Source organism: Protomyctophum bolini (genome assembly GCF_963924005.1).
Source record: "Protomyctophum bolini genome assembly, chromosome: 13".
Lineage (NCBI taxonomy): Eukaryota > Metazoa > Chordata > Actinopteri > Myctophiformes > Myctophidae > Protomyctophum > Protomyctophum bolini.
This window is the reverse complement of record NC_137874.1, coordinates 13,473,285-13,496,223: the sequence shown is the minus strand read 5'-3', so window position 1 is coordinate 13,496,223 and position 22,939 is coordinate 13,473,285. Positions and strand designations below refer to the sequence as shown.

The window sequence follows — 22,939 nt, the reverse complement described above, 5'->3', positions numbered from 1 at the left end:
GTCAAGCCAGTCATTAAACAATAGCCGTCACAACACACAATCTTCAACACACCCACAACACAGCAGCCGCACACTTAGTAACACTAACTATCTACTAACTGTAGTGTAGATGAACATCAGTCTTCATTTTTAAATGATGGCTATCGTCATGTGAAAACCCAAAACCTCTAGCTTGAATTTAAAAGGCTAATTGAAGTGGCCAAGATCCACATGATAATACTATTCTCTGTTACAACAACTCAGTTTGTTCAGTGGCAAACACAACACAACACAGACTGCAGCATCCACCCAATCCCAGAGCAGACACAAACACAACACAGACTGCAGCATCCACCCAATCCCAGAGCAGACACAACACAGACTGCAGCGTCCAATCCCAGAGCAGAAACACAACACAACACAGACTGCAGCATCCAATCCCAGAGACACAAACAGTCACTGACATTAATTTCCACCCAATCATTGCGTCCTAAAATGACAGCAACAGCTTGAAGTGTACACACAGCTTAATTTGCTTACAACACAAGCAGCAGCAGCAAAGATGGGGAAAAGGGTTCGTACCTTGATCTGTCTTCTACTTCAGTTGTAGAAGAAGGGATGGCGGCCAGCAGGGTCAAAGTTTGGAACCCACCAATGGATAGAGAGAGATAGAGCAGTCCTCTTTTAGTTGGTCCTCAGATGAGCCCTCCAGCGGGGTCTCCAGTCCTCTCCATCCTCCATACATACCGACTGTGGCGACTGTGGCTCAGGAGGTAGAGCAGGTCCTTGGGCAAAATTGCTCCCGATGTGCAGGTTGGTACCTTGCATGGCTTCCGCCGCAATCAGTGTATGAATGTGTGTGTGTGAATGTAATGCATATGTAAAGAGACTTGGATAAAGGCGCTATATAAATGGCACCGTTTACCATTTAATCCCAGTGTCAATGGCACCGACCAGCCTCATTCTCCTCCTCCTGGAGGCCATCTTCTCTCACCCACCCTCGGTAACACTCCATACAGATGCATGTTGGTAACGTGTTCATCCTGGTTGATGTTTAGCACTGCACATAGCATTCTGGTGTAGCACAGTGGGGCCAGGGACGGTAGAGCAGGCTTCAGGGTCCAGCATTCACAGCTATATAGGAGAGCGGACATCATGAATGGTAAATGGTGCATTTATATAGCGCCTTTATCCAAGGCGCCTTACATAGATTGTGCATTACATTCACCCATTCACACATATACATTCATACACAGATGGCGGCGGAAACCATGCAAGGCACCAACCTGCACATCAGGAGCCATTAGGGGTTCATAAATAATAAATAATAACTTGAATTTATATAGCACCTTAAAAAAACAAGGAAACTTTACATCAACAAAAACATGCAATTTATTTCATGAATATACTATAGTAGAGTATTTCTTTTTACATTGTATGGTTTTATTACTGTAAATTGTTTGACATTGACTTATAATAATAATTATAGTTGAATTTGCACATGTAGAAATGCCTATTCTCATACTTTAGTGTGACAGGCTTGTATGAAGAAGTATAGGGCATTAAGCCATTTTGGGGCGGGAACCCCTTTTGGTGTTTTAAACATTATGTTATACTTTAGCTATTGAAAAATAGCAGATCTACAAGCTCATAGCGCGCTATAAACTTGTAGGTCTGCTATTTTTGAAAAAAATAGTGAAATTTGCCTCAAATCTTTGAATATATATTCTTTCAGAGTTTCAGTTCAAATCTTTGCTTCTGGGGGGTCCCTGGAACAACATATTTTCAATGGGGGTCGTGGCATATTACATATCATTTTTGGGGTCCTTGACATGAAATATTGAGAACCACTGATATAGAAACATGAGGTTTTTCAGATTTTTTTTTTTTTTCAGGCCTAAATGGGGCATATGATATTTCTGCCTAACAGCAAACAAACAATATTATTCACTTCACAGGCACAGCACACAAACAATGCTTTATATCCTGACTAGTTCTTTAATTTTACTTTTTGTAAATATAATTAGTGACATGACATTACACACAAACAAACAATTCACCTCTATTAACCATGAATGCTAATGCTAATTAACTGTAGGTAGTAGCTAGGTAAGCTAACCTGGTCCCTTGGTGAATGGACTCCCTTTTTTTCCAAGGACGATAATAAAACTTCTCCTCCTGCTGTCACCGTCATGTCTCTGGGCAGTTTCCACTCCCTGACAACACTGACAACTCTCCTCATCTTCCATGAGGTGGAAGTTGGTACGTTTTAACTTGTTTATTTGTTTTACTAACAAACACGAAGGAGTCAGACAAACACTCGTCAGTTTAGAGCAGGCGCGTGAAGCCTGCTTAGGGAGTGTCTGCCAATAACCTACATCACAGAATAGAGTGAGCGTCTGCCTTATTACGTTTTTAACTCAAATCTATGCTTCTGGGCCGGGAGTCCCTGGAACAACATATTTTCAGATGGGATGGGGGTCGTTGGCCAATTACATATAATTTTTGGGGTTCCTTGACATGAAAATGTTTGAGAACCACTGACATAGAAACATAGGGTTTTTCAGAAAACTGTCATGATTTAGAAGACATTTTGTAGAATCGTTCTCACGTCTAAATGGGTTAATGGATTGGAAAAAACAATACGTCGTCATTCATGAATGTCTTTTCTAAATAAGAACCAGGTCAATACAAAAATATTTCATGTTTGCACCGTCTGTGAAGCCTCCTTTATTAACTGTGTCTGTGGACATGACGACGAATGCAGCCAAGCAATTATGGTTTCCTTATGAAGAAAAGATACGTGCACTTTTCTAATAACTACACTGCGTAACTAACTAACATGTTCAGATGTATTTGTCATAATGTTATTTGTGAAGCTATGTATATCATGCAATTCATAGGTTGTCATTATTCTTTCGACTGATTTGGTGGGGTGTGGATGTGTGGATTTGGTTAAAGTTAAAAGTTATTGCAAGTCAATAGTCTGAAAACATAATACTTTTTCTACACTTTTTTCCATACTTTCCAATCCATACTAATATGTAACGTAGTTCTACAAGAAAGCACATCATTGCATGCAGTGCAGGTGGTTTAATTCAGAGTTACTTCTCTGAAACAAGAGTTACAAGGTCCTATACAATATTTGTGAAAGAATTACATCAATTCGTCGGTGAAAACTACAAAATTCACTTGTATTCCTTGAATACTTAAGTACATCTAAAGCATCTAAAGTTGCTCGATTCAGTGTTTAGATTTGATATTCATTTTATTTGCCCCCTTCCTATACCAACCTATTGTAACTGCAAACTCCATTTTAATTGTTAGACATTTTCCTAATACACAAGGCTGTGTTATTTCAATTACTTTTCTCACACACACAGACTCACACCGCGCTCCATCTCAATGAATTAGAATATTGTGTAAATGTAATTTTCTTCTGTAATATAATTCAAAAAGTGAAACTTTCATATATTCTCAATTCATTGTACATAAAGTGTATTTAAAACTTTTTTTTTGTTTTAATCTTGATGATTATGGTGTACAGCTCAGCACCCAAATCAAAAACCCTATTTCAAAATATTAGAATATTTTACGAGACCACTAAAAAAAATAATAATTGAAAAGTATATTAATGTATGCAGTTAATGCTTGGTCTGGGCTACTTTTGAACAAATTATTTCAACAATGGGGCGTGGCATGGTGATCGGCCTGTGGCACTGTTGAGGTGTTATGGAAGCACAGGTTTGCTTTGATAACAGCCGTAAATACATTTGTAATGTCTCACACCTTCCTCTTGAAAATACAAGATACAAGGTTCAGGTCAGGCCAGTTGGCTTAAGCACAGTAATACCATGGTCAGTACACCAGTTACTAGTTGTTTTGGCTCTGTGGGCAGGTGCCAAGTGCTGCTTGGAGGAGAGTCCCTGGTGTCTCACCTGGGACCCAAACTTTAGTGTACTTACTTAATACTTAAATAATATATTTATAGTGCAGTGGTTATCACATCTAGGCCCAGTCAATAGACGGGTTCTATGGTGTAGTGTAGTGGTTATCACATCCGAATCCTGGGTTCAATCACCAGTAGAACCAATTGCTAACTTTGTCTGTGTTGGCCACAACAGGCTTTGAGGATATAGGTGCTGACTCTTATTCCTTTTCCAGAGATTTATTTTATTTATTTAGCATTAATATTGATCATTCTATTAAAGCTGCATGTGTGTGTCCACTGTACTTAGTTGCGTGCCAGCGTCACATACTAAAAATAGCCAGCGTAGCCAGGTGTGGACGCTCAAATCTGTAAACATGAGCACCTTGAGGTGTATTCTGCCTTCTGTGTACAAAAGTTCATAATAACATGATCATGTGGTTGACATTTAGTCACTCAGGTAGACCCCTGGAAAATCTAAATCAAACCATGGTGGATGGAAATCCACAGAAATCGTTTTTCATAGTGCAGTAGCACCACCTGGTGGACAAGAGTAATAATTATTAATAATAACAAGTGTCACTGCTATGTTTATAGTTTAAAGGACCACTATTTTATCATGAACATTAGTGAAGACCAATTGTACGAAGATAAGTTACTACACCTACTACAGCTTAAAACATGCATACACATCATTATAATAATGGTTAAACTGTTAAAACTATAGGCTACTCTGATATTCATTACCAATTACCAGTGTTTTTTTTAACCAGGTTAAATGGTCCATATATTTATGAACCATCTAATGGCAACATTTAAAACAAACCAATTGTGTTTTTTCTGCTTTATTGGGTTCTGCAGTGCAGATTAAGCTGTGTAACATTGTGCTACATTATATTTCCTGTAATTTATTTTCACCACAAGGTCAAAACAGTCACCATTTTACACACATTAATATTCAATATCAGTCCTTATATAAATTGAAAACAGCTGAAAGCATATTGAAACCTCCTAGTCTACACAGCTATACGCTGTTCCTGATGCCCTTAACGGAAGATCCGGAACTGAAGTGTTCCATTTAAGCACATGTGTTTGTTTAAAGTGATGTTGAACCTTTTTAGCATCTCCGATAAGCTGCATTCTGCAGGCGATAGGGGGACAAGAGACTAACGCAGCTTCTGATTGGCCAACACGGGTGAAAGGGAGTGCTCTGCTTTGTCAGCTCGGACAGCACACAAGTCTGCGTTTACTGTGCCTAAACCTAACCTTAATCTTAACCTGACAAAATCTATGCCTAAACTAACCATATACTAAACTTAACCTCACAAAACCTATGAATTAACTTAATAGTAACACGAACCTCACCAAGTCTATGGCTGAATCTAACCTTAACCGTAACCTCACAAAAACTATGCCTAAACCTAATTGTTGCGAGATAGTTGCTTACTATTACTATTATTTCCAGTTGTTTTTAGGACTTATTTTAAAATTATTTTACTCGTTTATAAAGCTCTCAATGGTCTCGCACCTTCCCACCTACATGACTGCCTGCATGTATGTCCCAAACCACCCCTCAGGTATTCCACTGCTGGCCTGCTCGCTGTGCCTAAAAAATGGCAACTATAAAACACGGTGAAGCAGCTTTCTGATTCTACGGGCCGACGGCGTGGAACAAACTCCCACTATACCTTCGACAGGCAGCCTCTGTACACTCTTTTAAAGCACAGCTCTAGACCAACCTCTACACTCTTTTAGTTGATATTTAAAATTCCTCCATTATTTTAATGTTTTAAGCCTTGCTTTTCTTTTTTCTCCATTGCTCTGTAAAGCACCTTGAGCTGCATTTCATGTCGTGAAAGGTGCTATACAAATAAAGTTTTATTATTACCAAATATATGACTAAATCTAACCATAATCCTATTTTAACCATAACCGTTACCTGACCAAATCTATGTGTGAACCTACCCTTATCCTCACAAAACTATGAATAATCCTAACCTTATCCTAATTTTAGTGGTCAGAGATACTAACAGGTCAGGACCTCATGACTTACAAGGAACAGCCTGATCTGTGCACTAAACGAAATCACTTTAGCACATAAACATGATCAAAGTGTATCCTGCAAACATAATGAAAACAAACGTGCTTTAGGAAAGTGAATGGCTCCATTTGTGTAATATTTGATTTCACAGAATCTGATGTTACGCAAATTTAACAAATTCAAATGCAACATGAATAGAGCTGCTTCACTTAGGCGTACTTAAGGAGTACTTAAGTCCAGGTGCAATAAGACTGAATGGAGAATAAAAATGTTGCTTTCACTCACAGAGAAACTGATAAAATTGACAATATTTTTACCTAGGTACATACTGTACACCATGGCCAGGTACAACCCAAGGTTCTACCAAAGTTCAACATCACAAAAGAGATACCCACTGTTTGAAATAAAAAATTAAAAAAAAGTATAATCTAATTTCCTCAATCAAATTAAAAATGAAGATACTTTCAATTAAAATCTCAAGTACACGTTTACTGACTGGATCCGCCCAGTAAAATACCTCCTCAAAACAGATATGTACATCTAAATAAAACAATTTAATAAAACCATGTTGGATCATTTCAAACATACATGGCCAATGGTCTGAAATAATCACGTACTGAAATAAACATAAGCAGAACAATGTTGTAGAATGGGGGGTTCTAAACCCTATTCCATAGGGAACCAGAGCTGTGGCACAGGGGTGTCTCAACGAAGGAGGAATGGATACAAAAGAAAGAAGTGTTTCCATGGAAGGATGGAGATATTCAGTATTTGGGCCTCTTGGGATTCTCTCTGAAAAGCAAACCAGATAAACACATTGGTAATGGTTTGAACCGTTCCCACATACTGTACATACAGTGCCATCTCTAAAGCAGTGGTTCTCAAGCCCCATCTGCCAGATTTGTGTCGTCTTAAAATAGCAGATCTACAAGCTCACAACACGTCACATTGCGATACGCTGTGAGCTTTAAATATCCGATGATTATACGGTTATAGTGGGTTAACTGATTTTGGTGCTAGATTAACCCATTTTGCTGCGGACCCCCTGGAACCCATTCAAGGACACCTGGGGGTCCCCAAACCACTGGCTCTATACAGTCTGATTACAAGACTGAGATGAAATACACTGAAATGAAAAGAAAGAAAAATACTCACCCATCTGCCTCTGCCTTCTTTCTCTTCTCAATGATCTGATAATGAAAGAATGTGAGAGTTAGCATTTTAATCACATTTAAGTTCCTATTTTAATCAGACAAGATTTCTTCGCAAATAGCAGATCTACAAGCACACAATGTGTTGCAAGCTTGTTGATAAGACTATTTTTTGAATAGCCAGACTGTAAAATAGGTGTTAAGTGTTTAAGATACAAGACTGTCTATCTTTCTAAATCTATCCATCCAGCTATGTCTCACCGCGCTGATCTTCTTCCACTGTCTGTCCAGCTCGGCCTTCTCATTGGTCTCCTTGAAGCGTCTGGTCTTGCGGCCCTCTGACATCTTAATACCATACTGGAAGGCAGCCCTGAAGGGACAAACAAATCATTTAATCATAGGAAAATTACACTTTATTTAGGCAGGACAGCACAAATAGACAGGAAACCGAAGGGCAGACTAAAATGAAAACATATGTGGTCAACCATTCAGTAAATAAACAACATCTGGAGAACTGCCTTGTGTCCTCAGCAGTACACCAACCAATTGTGAAGTTGATCAGATGAACGGTTCACATGATATGTGGAAGGCAGACAAACATAAATCTGAAAAGTGAAAAAGGTAATAGACAGCAAATGTCTTATACTCTTTATAGGCTTTCTAATTAGGGACAGGGGTTGCAAATTAGCCTCGGCTAAAAACCCCACATACAATGAAACGGTTTTATGTTTTTATAACTTGATACATTGGTTTTTTTTATTGTCCCCGTCAAATAAACATAAATAAATTAAAATATTCATGTGGAATGATTTGGTAAATTAATTATCATCAGGGTTAGTAGTGCAATGCCTGTTTGGGGCATGGCTGAGATTTGAAACTTGTGCCGGTGCAGAGCGGGCCTGCTCTGGAGAACCGCCAACATGAGCGACTTCACACTTCCCTGCGTCCTGGGATTAAAGGTTTGTGAGATACGAGTGGACATTGGGAGAGGGCCGGTTCTGGAGAACTGTTGATCCGATCAACTTCACAATCGACACTGCACTTCCTTGGAAGTGTAGCGTGAACACGATCGGTTTCCAATATATGCCATGATGGAAGGTTATGCACACGGACATAATGAGATTCCTAGGATTTGTAGATAGAAAAATAATGTTTCATACTTGGGTAAGGCCTCCTTGTTGTTCATGTAGTCTGAATATTCTTCCTGGGTGTCAAAGTCCCAGCGACCAAGTGGACCCTTCTTGTTGCCCTGAGCGACAGAGAGAAACACAAACCAACTGTCATGCTTGGAAATCAAATCAAATCAGTAACGGTTTCCAATGGAACAATTGATTGAATAGCTACAAAAAGCACCCCATAATCATTCCACCTAAACCCTAACTCTACATTATTTATAACATGCAATGTCTCACTCTCTGATCATAAACATCGATAATAAAATGGTGGTATAATCACAACAAACAAGGTTGTGCTGTACCCCGATAATGGCACTGGTGTGCTGATCTACGGCACTCAAGAGCCTCATGCCTATGACAGCGGCACACTAGTGGAGTATTGCTTTAAGTAATTGACCAATAGTCACTGCTGCGCTGTGTGATTGTAATGCTGGTGAGTTGTTGTAGTCACCTGGTCCATCTTGCTGTAGTCCACTTCTTCATCGCTGTCGACAGCCAGGTCATCCATGCTGCAGAGGGAGACAGAGAAGAGAGGACTGCTTTAACCCACTAAAAACGGGAAAACAGTGTTATTTTAGATTTTAGCTAAATATTGTCTCTGTCAGGTGGAAACCTCATATGTCCAAAACTGGTACTTTTCAGGATTCAAATTTAAAAGTAGCAGATCTACAAGCTCAAATCATGTCGCTTAGTTTGGGCCATGTTTCGAGCTTGTGGATGTGCTACTTTTGATACTTGTGCGACACTGTAGAATATGATCAAGTAGTAGGGTGTTAATTTAAGAAGAAAAAGAAAATAGGTTTCTGTCCGTTACCAACATAAACAACTTTCAAAATCTGCCTCAGGTCTTAATGGGTTAATTTAACCCACACAAAAAGCAGTGTCTCCTGCCTCAGCTACTGCTCTCCAGGACCAAGTTACTGCACTGAAGCCGCTTGGCGGACTAGAGTAGAAGGCTGTGGTCGTACCGGGCAAGTCCAAACAAGTTTGTGTTGTAAGAATATGTAAAAACGCACTTAGCATTCCCTCAGGGTATAAAGTAAAGTATATACTAGTAAGTCTTTACAGCATGTTGATATACAGTATGTGCCGCATGGGAGTGTGTGGCCAGTGCAGTAGGATTAAAAGAAGATTTACATGATTGAATAGTCTGATTGATGGAAGTTAATAAAGGGTTACATTATTACATTATGGAAGCTATGTGATAAATCACTAAATCGATGATTCTATTACTAAACTTCATTTTCTGTCGATCCACTAGTGTGCACCATTACGTGTGTGTGTGTGTGTGTGTGTGTGTGTGTGTGTGTGTGTGTGTGTGTGTGTCAATCTTACGTTGCAGGGTAACATTCGGCGTAGGAGTTGGACATTCCGAAAAAGTCTCCCAGCTGTTCTTTGCGGTCGCGTGTTCGCTGGCCCGCAGTAGCTGGCAGTTAAAGAATGACAACAGTGTGGATAAAACAAAACGTAAAATGAAAAGAAACCTTTTAACTTCTCACCACCATATATACACACACACACACACACACACACACACACACACAACATGAAGTTCAGCCTGATTCATTTGAACCAACAGTGAACCAGAAGGATATGTTTCCTGGCCCTGCCACTGGCTGCCGGCTGCACCGGCAAACTTCTCATTGATCATCTTGATCTGGTCTTTCACATTCTCAGGTCCTGGAGAGAGAAGGAGAGGGAGACGGGGTTTGAGAGAGAGAGCGACGCACAGTAGAAATAACATGACAGATATGGTCTGATGTGTCAGCTGTCCCATTAATACTGGGAAAGGATCCGTGTCGTTTTTAGATTCTATCCACTGTCTGTACTGGTTAATAAGTGTATGGTAATCGTAAGTAATAATTTAGTAATTGTACGTATGTAAAGACACTATAAAGAGAAGCCGGTCATTTACCTGTCTCCATATCTATGGGCTGCAGAGAGAGAGAGAAAGAAACACACACACACTCACAGTTAGTCATCGTGTACAGTGTGCTACGATTAATTGATCACACAGGATTACGAATATTTGAGCCGTCCGACTGACCTCGGGATCGTGATCGTCGACCCTGGGCTTCTCAAAGTAAGTGTGTCTCCTCTTCTCATCCTCCCTCTCTCGCTCTCTGTCCCTCTCCCTCTCCCTTTCCCTCTCTCTCTCTCGCTCCCGGTACCTCTCCTTGTCCTTGTCCTTGTCCTTAGGAGGAGGCTTGTTGGCGGTGGCGGCGGATGGGATGTAGTCTCCGATGTCATCGAAGATACTGAGGATGGATAATAACCAGTCAAAACCCTTGTCCATACAAAGAGTGTGACAGTGTGACAAAAGGGGTTCCCACCCAAAATGGGTTAAGCCAACCAACCATGTTACTTGTAATGTGATGTGACAATAAAGATTGATTCTGATTCTGACCACAGATATGCCCTAAAAGTGTGAACATTTCCCTACATCTTTAAAATGACTTTTACTCACCCAATATCAGCCTCTGGTCCTGGAACCTTCTTTTCATCTAGTTTACCTGCTCTCTCACACACACACACACACACACACACACACACGCACACACACCAAAACACATATTACATTGTCGTCCATACAATAGCAGTATTGTACCTGTAGTATTTGTTTTTGTAATTTAATTATTAGTAGCAATGGTGGTAGTTGGTAGCACAGTAATTATAGGCAGGGAGTAGTATAAATGGTAATATATATAGTATTGGTAGTAGGACTATTAGCAATAATAGTAGCAGTAGTAACGGTATTAACCTTTGTCTTTCTTTTTTAGTTTCTTGTGTCTTGTTCCCTGGCGAAGGTAGGAGAGGATCTGAGTCAGCTTAGAGATCACTATGTCATTAGTGGTCAGAGTTGTCTGCGCCTGGAGAGAGAGAGAGAGACACACACACACACAAAGAGAAAGAGTGAGAAAGCACCAAAGAGAAAGCGATACAAAACGGAAGGATTGAGCATTAACACACCAGTCCATTCCGGTGTTCTCAAACTATGGATCACGGGTAGGTGCCGTTTGGGGCCGTGTATTGTCTACTGGACAAATATGTTTGTTTGTTTTGTTTTTTAGAAACGGAAAAAAGTGGTGTCGCGTGAGAGTTGACAACAAAGCCACTCAACACTTCATACACACCATAGACAGTGATACACACATACAGCTCCAACCGACTGAGAACCAGCACCACAGGAAAGCGAACTGATTTTATGGTTATATAGCAGGAATGAAGACAATATGAGCAGGTGCCGAGTGGCTTAAAGGTTTCCGTAACTCTGAGAGCGAGAGGGTCCAAATACATGGACCACGTGTCCATTTGGTTCCATTTGTACCCTCTCGTAGTTAAATTAACACTGGTAAATTGGCGCTGGAGGGGTCTGACTGTGTACATTCGATGCCTATGTGCCAGCAAACACAATTAAGTCCCTGAATCGGCATTTGAGTTAACGTACCGTTGCATTCACGGATAGCGGTGTAATATTACCGAGCAGGGAGGTCATGCTCACAGACAACCCGGCGACAACCCCTGGTCTATTCATTAGCTCATCCTAACCTCCATAGTAGGGCAGTCAGCCTTGCTGCGGATCAGTGTGGTGGGTATGTCCGTGTCTGCGTATTCATCCTCCAGGTCAACCACGTAGGCCATCCTCCCTGGCAGGAACAACTCGTTCCTCTCTGTCTGACGAGACCTAAACATCATGCGGTAGACGTTCCTTCCTGTTGGGGAGGGTAGTTTAAAAATAAGAAATTATGTCATATTTGCCAGGTGAAACAAGCGTTTCATCTTTAATCTTTGTGTATGACAAAAAATAGCCGATTTGCTCGTCCACAAATTCTCCATTCATTGTCAATGGGAATTCAATGTTTGTGTAACAAGAAAATATACACTAATAGCTGAATATAGGAGTGGCTAGCACCCCTCAAAAACACACTCACCCAGACGAGTCTTAAACTCAATCTTCTCTTCTGGCTCTATGTCCTTCCTGATAAAACAGAGAGATCAACAGTCATGATCACACACAAGATTGGACATGTCATTCTAGGTGAAATTTGTCAAATTTGCAAAACATTACATGTCACAATGTGACAAATTTATGATATGTAGTAGTTATCGTATTAGATATTATTATATCTACTGGTTGCACTATTATGGTTATATTTCATAGCAGGTTTATATTTGCCGATATATATGAACGTACGTACTTCACTTCCTTCTGAACCTTTTCCATCATGTCCTCTTCTTCTTTCTCCTTACTGGTGATCTCAGCTCGTACCTTACACACACACGCACAAAATATATGTAAAAACAATCCCCATATCACGCCCTCACATACTCGCTCACTGCACGCACGCACGCACACACACACGCACACTTACCTTCTGTAGCAGGGCGAAATCGAGACCTTTCACCAAGTGAGTATGTTCCATGTCACCTCCCAAGAACTTGGACTCTTGGATCAACTGACGACGCTTCTCAGCTGCTGATTTGTCCCTGGAGACAGTGATGATGGGAGGGACAGATTGGGGGGGGAAAAAAGATAAATAATTGTCATTTAGTCGTGAGAGTACTAATATAAGTAACAGTAGGAGACGTAGGAACAGTAGAGTAGAAAGAGCTAAGAGCTGTACATACGCCTCAGCAGTAGGGCCTACAGCTCTGTAGTTGGCCGTTGTGCTGATGAGTTCAGTTTCTTCGTAGTCTTTGTTGACTCCGTCTCGGCGCTCGCGGGCTCTGTCTCTGTACTTCTCTGCCAGCTCTCTCTCTCTCTCCATCTCCTGCTGGCGCAGCTTGGCGTAATAACTAAAGACAAATATCAGCACAATTATAAGAACAGAACAATTGTCTCTCAGCAATAGATTAGATAGTGAGTGGAAAATGGCCTCAAACCAGAGCTTTGATAACCCTCACCTCTTCTTCTTACGTCTCCGTGCTGCTGGGTCCTCGTCCTCGTTGTAGTCCCTTGGCATCCTGGGTAATAAAACAGCTACCGGTAATTAATTTCTAGGGTCATTGCAACTGATCAGTTTTTCACACCAAAGCTCTAACTCAGAATGCCCGTCTTTGAATCAACTTTTATCTATTCCTTTCAACTAAAGTTTGGAGTGTGCCGTTATCTTCCTTTTTTATTTCACTGTACTGTCACTTTTATTTTAATTCATTCTTATATGTTAATCATTATGTAATTACAGTACGTGCCATTTCTTGAAGCATATCAAGTCTGTGTTTGTCGTATGAAATGTGTTGTCTTGGCATAATACTACTGCAATAGCTATGCTCAGTTCAACCGGGATTGTTCTCCTGCATACCATTTCTCACCCAACTCATGGTACACTGGACACAGGCCCACGTACTTAATATTGTATGTGTCTAATCCTCTGCTCCTAGTTTAGTGTTAATCCTGTATGTTCCAATATACTCTGTAATGCTATGCCAAGTGCCAATTGTCAGGTTGTAGATGCACCTAATGCCCCATGTACAGTATGTATTCCTATGCATCAACGTGTTACTGATTGTGTTCTTCATCATCATCATCATCAGTCAGTGAGTGATGCACTCACTCATGATGTCTGGATTTGGACGGTGGGGCTGACGAGGGGGCAGATCTTGGGGTCATCAACAGTTTCCTGAAGTCATCATTGGTCAGCTTGGACCTGTAAGTCGACAGGATAGGCAGGCAACAGACCGTCATTAAAATGTTGAGATATACAGAACAATTCGGAAAGAATAAGCAGTGTGATTTACACATGGACACACAAAGAATAATATGCAATTATGCACCATTATTCAAAACTATCATTTCATGGTTAATAATTCATGGACTCCTAATCATATTTATTTTTTTATCACAAATGTAAACAAATTAACATGTTTCAATACTTTTGGTAAAACAAAAAATCACAAACGTCAAGTATTTCTGACATTTTCTGTTGATAATAATTTTATATTAGAGTTATAGTCAATGGGCTAAACATGCCAGACTGTCGTTCCTTCTCTTAACGTATCCGTATTGTGGGGGACTTTTGCAAATATATTTATGTAGAGCTAAAGCAGAACAGTCATTAATATAATGAGCAGTGGTTGGTTCTCAACCTTTTCAGGTGACAAACCCCCAAAAGAATCATACGTGAACTGGGGACCTCCTCCGCTTATCTGACCATTTGGCCAATGTTAGACCAGTTTTTATAATATAGTTTGTTGATTGCTTTTGATGCATTAATGGTCTTTTTCGGTAGAGTGACTGGATGGTCAGTTCGAACCCGGGCTCCCCCAGAGTTGGCGTTGAAGTGACCTTGAGTAATTTCTCCCTATGTGCTGGTTGGTGCCTTGCATGGTTTCCGCCGCCATTGGTGTATGAATGTGTGTGTGTGTTCTATGTAAAGCGCCTTGGATAAAGGCGCTATATGAATGCCACACACACACACACACACACACCTGAGGGGTCCAGGTTTTAAAGTGGTTAAAAGCCAAGCGGCAGAACTCACTGTAAAGCAGAGCGCAGGTCTTCCACCTCATGGCCATCAGGAGCCAGGGGGTTGGAGTAGGTCTCCGCTGGTAGGAGGAGGAGGGAACAAGAGGGCATCCTTTATTACAGTGGCTTTCAACCCGTTTCATACCAAGAGCATGAAATGAAACTAAATGGACCCATAAGGGTCCATTTAGTTCCATTTGACACTCTCAAGAGTTAAAGCTCTAAAAAGGTCCATTTGGTTACCAACTCTCCATCATTTAGCTGGGAACCACCTGGAACCCCCTCAAGGACCACTGGTTGAAAATCACTGGTGTATTATAATTACTGCCATTTGTAGGGGTGGCGCACATTCACTTTTCATTAGGAAAATATGTAAACAATCAGTTGTTTATGTTTATTCAACAGCTGGAACTGCCTATATACACATGTGTTGTTCTCATTTGAAATATTGTGCATTATAGCCTACCATTTTATGTGAGCAAAGACAAATCATTACTCTTTCAAAGTGCTGCTGTTGTGTGACCACCATCTTTAAGAATCACTGAATAAAATGTTTTTTTTCCGGACAGTATTATACTTCGCAGTAGAGTCAGTACGACCGTATCGCTCGCCAAAAATAACAGATCTACAGGCTACCAACGTGTGGCGATGAGGTGCGCCGTTAACTTGTAAATCTGTACTTTTTAGCTAGCCTAAGATTTAGACTCTCGTAGACGTATTCATCGATTCTGACATGTCAGAATCGATAAATACATCTACGAGAGTCTAAATCTTAGGCTACTTTTTAGCCATCGACGAAGGCTAACGTTAGCATTTAGGTTTCGGTATGGTAATACAATCAATTCCAACTTACTTTCAGGCATTGTGTCGAAGATTCTTCCGTCTCCTTCAAGTGGAAATAATATTTATTTGTGTCTATTCCAAACAAGAGGAAAACGCAGTCGTTATTTAAGTTCAGTTCACAACAACACCGTTTTTTATGTAGCGCGCAGCTATGTTGTTGTGTTTCTGACTTTCTGTGGCTGTTTCCTCCCTATGGTTTCCTCCTGCGCAGCAGTGCGCACGCGCCTCAGACAGACAGGAAGTAGAAAAGACAAGATTTTATTTAATGGTGTGGCATATCGCCATCTACCGACCACAAATTGGAACCCAGTCACCCAGTACTAACAGACCACAATATAATGATCATCACACCACCAGCCCCCAAGAAGGAAAAAGAGAAAATGTGAATGGTAAAAAGCCTATATGCTTTTGCTTTTAGTTATGAACAAAGTTGAATTTAAACCAGATAATTAACATTTCAAATACTTTGTCAAGTAGGGAAAGTACTACATGAAAGGATGTGTGTGGATAGGACAGCCAAAGTCCCTCTGTCTTCTTCCGTTTTTATTTATTCAATTAAGAACTTTTCGGTTAGTTGACCGAAACCTAGATCTTTATTAAATAAATAGAAATGGAAAACTATGTGGAAGACCACATCTTCTCAATACTTTGTAAAGCTACCGCTTGTAATGAGATGGAAACCAACCAGCCCATAACCTTACTATTCATCGTTGGAAGTTGTTCCCCTCCACTTTCTTCTTCCAATAAGCAGGTTCAGAGGGTATATCCAGTTACAGTACATAATGATATATATATATATATGTTTTCCCACCTCTTTATTTTATTATATTGTTTAAAACTATTCGGTTATATACGTACAGGATACATCACGGTTTGTTTTCTTTTCTGAGGGTAATTCAATGTATATGTGAACCCTGGGGTCTGGTGGACTGGGTTGTTTTGCGACCACGGGACCACCAGGTCAGAGGAAGAGTAGAGACTGTTACTAGCAGGCAAACTATAGATCACATGAGTACATTAATGACTACAACAAACACATCTACTGAAAAGACACACTTCTTTAAGTTGTGGGACCTTGCATGAACCGTTTGTCTATGCATACACAGACAAAGGGGCGGCTGAGGCTCAGGGGTAAAAGTGGCTGCTTGGGAAGTGAAAAAACTAAACTAGGTAAAGACACAAACAGATACATAAACACACATCTGCACTTTGTCAGAGTTAGTAAATTGGGTTTATTAACAATATAATATTAACAGCAGATGTCATCACATTAATAACACAGGGATGGGGGTGGAGGAGAGAACCAAGGTCAGGGTTTGGTCTTGACCACCGTCTCTAGAACTTGGGATATTTGTTCTGCCGTCATGTTGTCCAATGGAACACTTCTTTCCTTCCCAAAGTCTGGAGAGAACACACACACACACACACACACACACACACACACACACACACACACACACACACACACACACACACACACACACACACACACACACACACACACACACACACACACACACACACACACACACACACACACACACACACACACACACACACACACACACACACACACACACACACACACACACACACACACACACACACACACACACACACGGTCAATAGATGTTTGAAAACAACATAATATGAGCTATCTTTTAGCTTTATTTAAATAGCCTTGTAAGGTCCCAAAGGAAAGGAGCCCCTGATCCTAGCAGCGAGAGTACGAGGCTCAACATACTGACAACAAGTCGTCATAATATAATCAGTGTCAACTATGCCTGTCAAAGCAAAAAAGAAAAAACATTAGAAAACACGAAAATAAAAATAAAAACTTTGTATGCATCATCATAATTATATTAAAATTGGTCCTAGGACCAGCTGGCTGGCAGACCTCAGATGTTACGCTCAATTCACCATGACTTAACCATATAAGGAGTTCCCAATGCAGCATTGCTGAAATATGGAGTGTGACTGTGCTGTCTAACCTCAATGTCATCATGACATCAGGGGCAAACAAATCACTCCATATGGGCACAAACAAAGGGGCTGTTATGGAATTGCTATACTATGTAGTGATATGTAAGATTTTACATATTATAGTAGTAAATAGGGGTCAGACTAGTAGATTCATAAACTGTCAGCTTGAAATGCTATATTTAGAGTAAGGAAACATGATGAGACATGATGATACCTGGACAGCCCACTAGTGACCCTTGTGTCTAAATGTCTGTGATTCAAAATAGAAGAGAACAGACTTGGACATATTAGGACTGTGACATGAATCATGATGATGGATGCCAGATGCTTGTATTGAAACAAGTTGAGTGGTAGGTAAGAATAGCTATGATTATGTATGTGTGCCTGTTAGGGAACGATAAACACCCAGGGACTAAGTGTGCTATGTATTATGTTGTAACTTGTAATATGTACTTAGTGTAGAACATGCACTGGTCTGTCATCCTTGATTGGGGTGCCTTGCTCCTCAAGATATTCCACCATCTCATATAGCATATAGTGAGGACATCAGGGATATAAGGAGATCTTCATTATATGGGCATAAAAGGGACAGGTCTGACAGAGATCTCCATATGGGTATATCAGCATGCCTATAGAGAGTCGCAGTCCCGCCCCCTTTCATGACAACGCCAGGCCCAGGAAATAGTTCCCAATGCATTTTTCCCATAGACATTTCAAAACGTATTTATTTAAAGACCTTATAAGCGTCGTACAAAGCCAACTCTTGTCGTGACAAATCATGACAAACACAATATTTTGTGTGCGATGATCTATTCTATAGCGACGCCAGGTCCGGAAGAGAATTCCCCATTCATTTTCCCCATAGAGTTTTCAAAAAGTATTTATTTAATTTAAAGACGTTTACACCGCGGACAAAGCCAACTCTTGTTGTGACAAACCATGACAATAAACACAATGTTTTGGGCAGATCAAATAATTATTGTTTTTCTTATTACTAATTTGATCTGAGCTTTGGTGTTGCATTTCATATACGAGTTAATTAATGTAATAAACGTTGGGCTGAGGGTCGATGGGTTCCACTTCCACAGGGGCTGTGCACACAGACAGCACATGCCAGAGTTGCAGGGCTTTGGTTTTTAATTGTATGTAAATAAACATGGGTCGGATTAGGTGTCTTTTAGCATTGTGTTGCTATCAGTCTTGCTATTTCAAGCACAGAGAGCTGCTCATGTGCTTGTCCGTTAAATTCTGTGTGTCATGGTAGTCTGTGCAGTGTCTCTCACCATATCTAGCCCAGAGTTTGGCTTGCACTCCAGAACACTCCCTGACCAGGATGGGAAACTCTGGATTGGATGTCTTCAATGCCACATAGTGTTGTTCCACGAAGTCCCTGTGGAGACACAAACACACACACACACACACACACACACACACACGTTGTCATTGACTATCTCTGTCATGCATAAACACACAGATATGAAAGCCTTGCACTTCCACATGAAAAGTTAGGAAGCGCTCGTTTTCGCAACCTCCTGCATTATGTTGCAGGTGGTATGCAATTTCAAAACAAGTGGTATGCAACTATGCAGGGCAGTTGAGTGATTTCCAACGAACGCTTCCATACTTGAACACTGCAGGTGAAACATTACATTATCACCTGCACTTAATTTATTGACAGAAAGTTGCTTATAAGAGTCTATGGTGGGTTTTCTGAAACAAACACTTTGCAGATAGAAAGATGATAATTGACGCTTTCTGTGTTGGGGAGTTTAATATGATCAGATAGGACTTGTTTGGGCTGTCATTGGCTGGTGTGGCAACTGTAGATTCAACATATTAAAAATAAATCTAGTGTTGCGAATTGCAGCTATCCTGGAGAAAGTTTTTTTTTTTAAAGTAGTGGGATTCGAACCCACGCCTCCTTTCGGAGACCAGATGTCCCTTAACCACCTTGTCACCTTGAGTCTGGCGTCGCTCGACCATCCTTCCTGACAGCAATATGACTTAAATAGTGAGACGCTAAGTGTGCTTTGATATGGGTTTGAGATGTCGTGTGTACTTGTGTTGTTGAATTGTTTGTATCGCTGCCTTGTTATTATTACGCACGATACGAGAATGAAGTTGAACGGAGTCCATAGAAACAGTGTGACCTAGTTATCAGCTTTACCTTCTAAATAAGAAACACGCGGTTCAGTTTATGCATTATTAAAATGATTGTATCTTCATGACGTTGTTAGATCTGTTCTTTTTTACACGAAGCGACGAGGTTTGTGAGATGCATCATGCAGGCGAATGACGGTGGCTAACTGGCTACGCTAACTCACTAAGTAGCTAATAACAACCACAGTAATGTGTTTCTCTCTTGAAAACATCAGTCACAGAGTGAACCGCACCTGGCTCCCTGGCTGGCGGCAGAAGTCTGACACAAGTGGAGACGTATTTCTCGCAGGTTCTTGGCAAGGTTAGAGCCGATGCCCCTCACTACGGCGGCAGCCATGTTGCTTGTTTGGTTTGGTGAGGAGGATCAGGGACAGTTGCCATCCCAGATTGTGTGAGAGAAATAAGCAATCAAGTCTATTCATTGAAAACAAGCCCAAAAGTGACAAAAGAAGCAAGGCTACGAGGTCGCTTGAAAATGTGTGAGAATCAATGGTTTAAACATGAAACAAGCCCATATACGCAACTACACACAGTCGCACACAGCAACCACGGATTAGTGATATTTACATTTACAAGCAAGCAACTTTATAAAAAAAGAAGCACAAAGTTGCTTATAATAAGCGGAAATGGCAACCCCATGGTGAGGTTTGCGCAACAATTTCATAATAAAACCCAACGAAGAATAAGTTAATAGTTTAATGTATTAATAATAAAGGAAAGGCATTCTGACTATGTGACTAATTTGATTGATTGATTGAAATCTTTATTAACAGTTTGCAGAATTACAGTACATTTCAAGCACAAACTCAATACAAAGACTGTTAACTGTGAGTGGACGACCCAATTAAGCCTTACACTTGTTTACAACAGGGTCCACATTGTTCAATTCATCAAAACATTTAGAGACAAACAAATAGACACTTCTATGTAGTTAAAGAACAGAACAGGAATTCATCATATAGGAAGCGAAAAGGGAAAAAAAGTATATATACAGTGAGGGGAACAGGGGGATAAAAGAAAAGAAAACGAAAGACAGAGTGTAGGGCGCCTGCACACAACACCATGCGTTGATGCCATGTGTGCATATGTGCAGGCACCCAACACCACGTCCATACAAAAACATAGTACAATCCATAGTACAAAGACAGAGTGTAGGGCGCCTGCACACAACACCATGCGTTGATGCCATGTGTGCATATGTGCAGGCACCCAACACCACGTCCATACAAAAACATAGTACAATCCAGATACAAATTCAGCTTTTACAGAGGCCAGTTTCGAATTGCAGCCATCCGTAGGTGCCCTTTGAGAGCAGTTTTGAAGGAGCCAAGGGATTCACATGTCTTAATGACTGTTGGTAGGGCGTTCCACATTTTGGTCGCATAGGAGCGAAAAGAATTTAGTCCCTTGTTTGTGCCGAATCTGGGTTGTACATGGTTTGTTGCACTCCCTCTGGTGTTGTGGGTGTGGACTTCGTTTACATTAAGGAAGTATTTAGACAGGTACATGGGTATCTTGGTGGTGTATCTAATCTTGTGGACCAGACCCATTGCAAGATGCTGTACTCTGTCGTCGACCCTAAGCCATCCCAGCCTGTCAAAGTGGGCAGGGGTGAGGTGGGTTCGGGGGGTGAGGCCAAGTAGGAGCCTGACCAGTTTGTTTTGGGAGGTCTGGAGCCTTGTTTTAAGGGCCTTTGAGGTGCTGTGGTACCAGGAGGTGGATGCATAGTCAAAGAAACCTTGTACAAGGGCTCCTGTTAAGGTCTTCAAGGTGTTTTTGTCGACCAGTGAGGAGATCCTGTAGAGGAATCTTGTTCTTTGATTGACTTTTTTGATTACGTTGGTGGCCATCTTATCACCGGAAAGATTGGCCTCCAGGATGGAACCTAGGTAGGTAATTTGATCCTTCCGTGTGATAATATCATCACCAACTCTAACCAAGAAGCCATCTGCCTTTTTGAGATTACTATTTGATCCGAAGAGAATGGATTCAGTTTTTCCCAGGTGTAAGGATAGTTTGTTATCAGCGAGCCAGGTGCAGATTCTACCGAGTTCAGAGCTGAGGGTCTTTTCAACCTGCAGTTTGTTCCTGTCCGAGACCAGCAGTGCTGAGTCGTCTGCGAACAGGAACAAGTTGCAGTCACAAGCTGAAGTCATGTCGTTTACATATATTAGGAACAGTAAAGGCCCTAGTATGCTTCCTTGTGGGACGCCACAGCTCACTGGGAGGGGGGGGGACAGTGTTCCGTTCACTTCTACCATCTGTTCTCTCCCCTCCAGGTAGGATTGCATCCAGCTCACTGATGTGCTATCAAAACCAATAGCTTTAAGCTTGTTAACCAGTATGGAGTGGTTCACGGTGTCAAAAGCCTTTTGGAGGTCCAGCATGACCATGCCGCAGTATTTTCCAGCATCCACCTCGTGTTTGATGTGGTCGCTCAAATAGAGAAGGCATGTGTCAGTGGAGTGGGATGTTCTGAAACCAGATTGGAACTCGTACAACAATTTATTAGTGGCAAGATACTTTTCAACCTGTTCATAGACTATTTTTTCCATCACTTTCGAGATGGAGCTTAGAATAGAAATAGGGCGGTAGTTGCCGGGTTCTAATTTGCTCCCTTTTTTGTACAGGGGGGTTACTTTGGCCAGTTTAAAATCTCTGGGGACCTGTCCTTGTTTGATGGAGAGGTTAACTATGTGGGTGATGACTGGAGCTATGGAAATGGCTGAGTCTCTGAGAAATTTGGAGGGAATATTGTCATGGCCAGTGGCCTTGTGGGGTTGGAGGGCACTCAGTTTCTTAAGTACCTCCTCAGTTGTTACCATTGTCATTTTAAAATCATCTTTACAAACACCTAGGTTTTTGTAGAAGCCTTTGATGTGCTCTACACCAAAACGCCCAGAGTGGGAGGGCAGTTTGTTAACCAGCATTGTTGCAATGTTTGTAAAGAAGATGTTCAAGTGATTGGCTACATCAACCTTGTCAGTGATGAGGGTGTTATTTGATTTGATGTTTATGTTAGTAAACCTGGTTTTAAGTTTCTGACCACAGCCTAGTTGGTTGTTTAGTAGCTTCCAGAGCTCCCGAGGATTGTTTTTGATTTCCTCGGCTTTATCATTGATAAAGTTACTTTTGGCTGATTTGGTCATGGCAATTACACCGTTTCTTAGCTTGTTACATTGGGTTTTAAGGATGCACAGTTTGGTTTGGAGA

General features: G+C 41.0%; 2 protein-coding genes across 2 annotated transcripts; both read right to left on the bottom strand.

The window, feature by feature from the left end:
- Positions 1 to 6,483: 6,483 nt before the first annotated feature.
- On the bottom strand, positions 6,484 to 15,767 carry ik (IK cytokine). The gene is made up of 20 exons (XM_080779363.1): positions 15,594 to 15,767; positions 14,754 to 14,820; positions 13,830 to 13,922; positions 13,180 to 13,239; positions 12,904 to 13,071; positions 12,648 to 12,762; positions 12,474 to 12,544; positions 12,207 to 12,253; positions 11,824 to 11,987; positions 11,036 to 11,144; positions 10,742 to 10,787; positions 10,322 to 10,532; positions 10,190 to 10,208; positions 9,872 to 9,954; positions 9,610 to 9,698; positions 8,726 to 8,783; positions 8,260 to 8,348; positions 7,361 to 7,469; positions 7,104 to 7,138; positions 6,484 to 6,740 (listed from the first exon to the last, which is right to left on the bottom strand). The coding sequence occupies exons 1-20, from the start codon at positions 15,601 to 15,603 to the stop codon at positions 6,713 to 6,715; spliced, it is 1,671 nt and encodes a 556-aa protein (XP_080635489.1). The 5' UTR covers positions 15,604 to 15,767; the 3' UTR covers positions 6,484 to 6,712.
- A 1,024-nt stretch (positions 15,768 to 16,791) lies between these two features.
- Positions 16,792 to 20,102, bottom strand: ndufa2 (NADH:ubiquinone oxidoreductase subunit A2). The gene is made up of 3 exons (XM_080779676.1): positions 19,960 to 20,102; positions 18,850 to 18,956; positions 16,792 to 16,984 (listed from the first exon to the last, which is right to left on the bottom strand). Exons 1-3 carry the CDS (start codon positions 20,061 to 20,063, stop codon positions 16,893 to 16,895), a joined length of 303 nt encoding a protein of 100 aa, XP_080635802.1. The 5' UTR covers positions 20,064 to 20,102; the 3' UTR covers positions 16,792 to 16,892.
- Positions 20,103 to 22,939: the final 2,837 nt, after the last annotated feature.

Excerpts from the sequence above, each read along its gene's own strand:
- ndufa2 (XM_080779676.1), bottom strand. The coding sequence starts at position 20,063 with ATGGCTGCCGCCGTAGTGAGGGGCATCGGCTCTAACCTTGCCAAGAAC. Across the intron at positions 18,957-19,959 it reads GCCGCCAGCCAGGGAGCCAG|GGACTTCGTGGAACAACACT; the intron begins GTGCGGTTCACT and ends GTGTCTCCACAG. Across the intron at positions 16,985-18,849 it reads CAAACTCTGGGCTAGATATG|ACTTTGGGAAGGAAAGAAGT; the intron begins GTGAGAGACACT and ends TGTTCTCTCCAG.
- ik (XM_080779363.1), bottom strand. Across the intron at positions 12,763-12,903 it reads GTAGGCCCTACTGCTGAGGC|GGACAAATCAGCAGCTGAGA; the intron begins GTATGTACAGCT and ends CACTGTCTCCAG. Across the intron at positions 8,784-9,609 it reads GCCGAATGTTACCCTGCAAC|CATGGATGACCTGGCTGTCG; the intron begins GTAAGATTGACA and ends CTCCCTCTGCAG.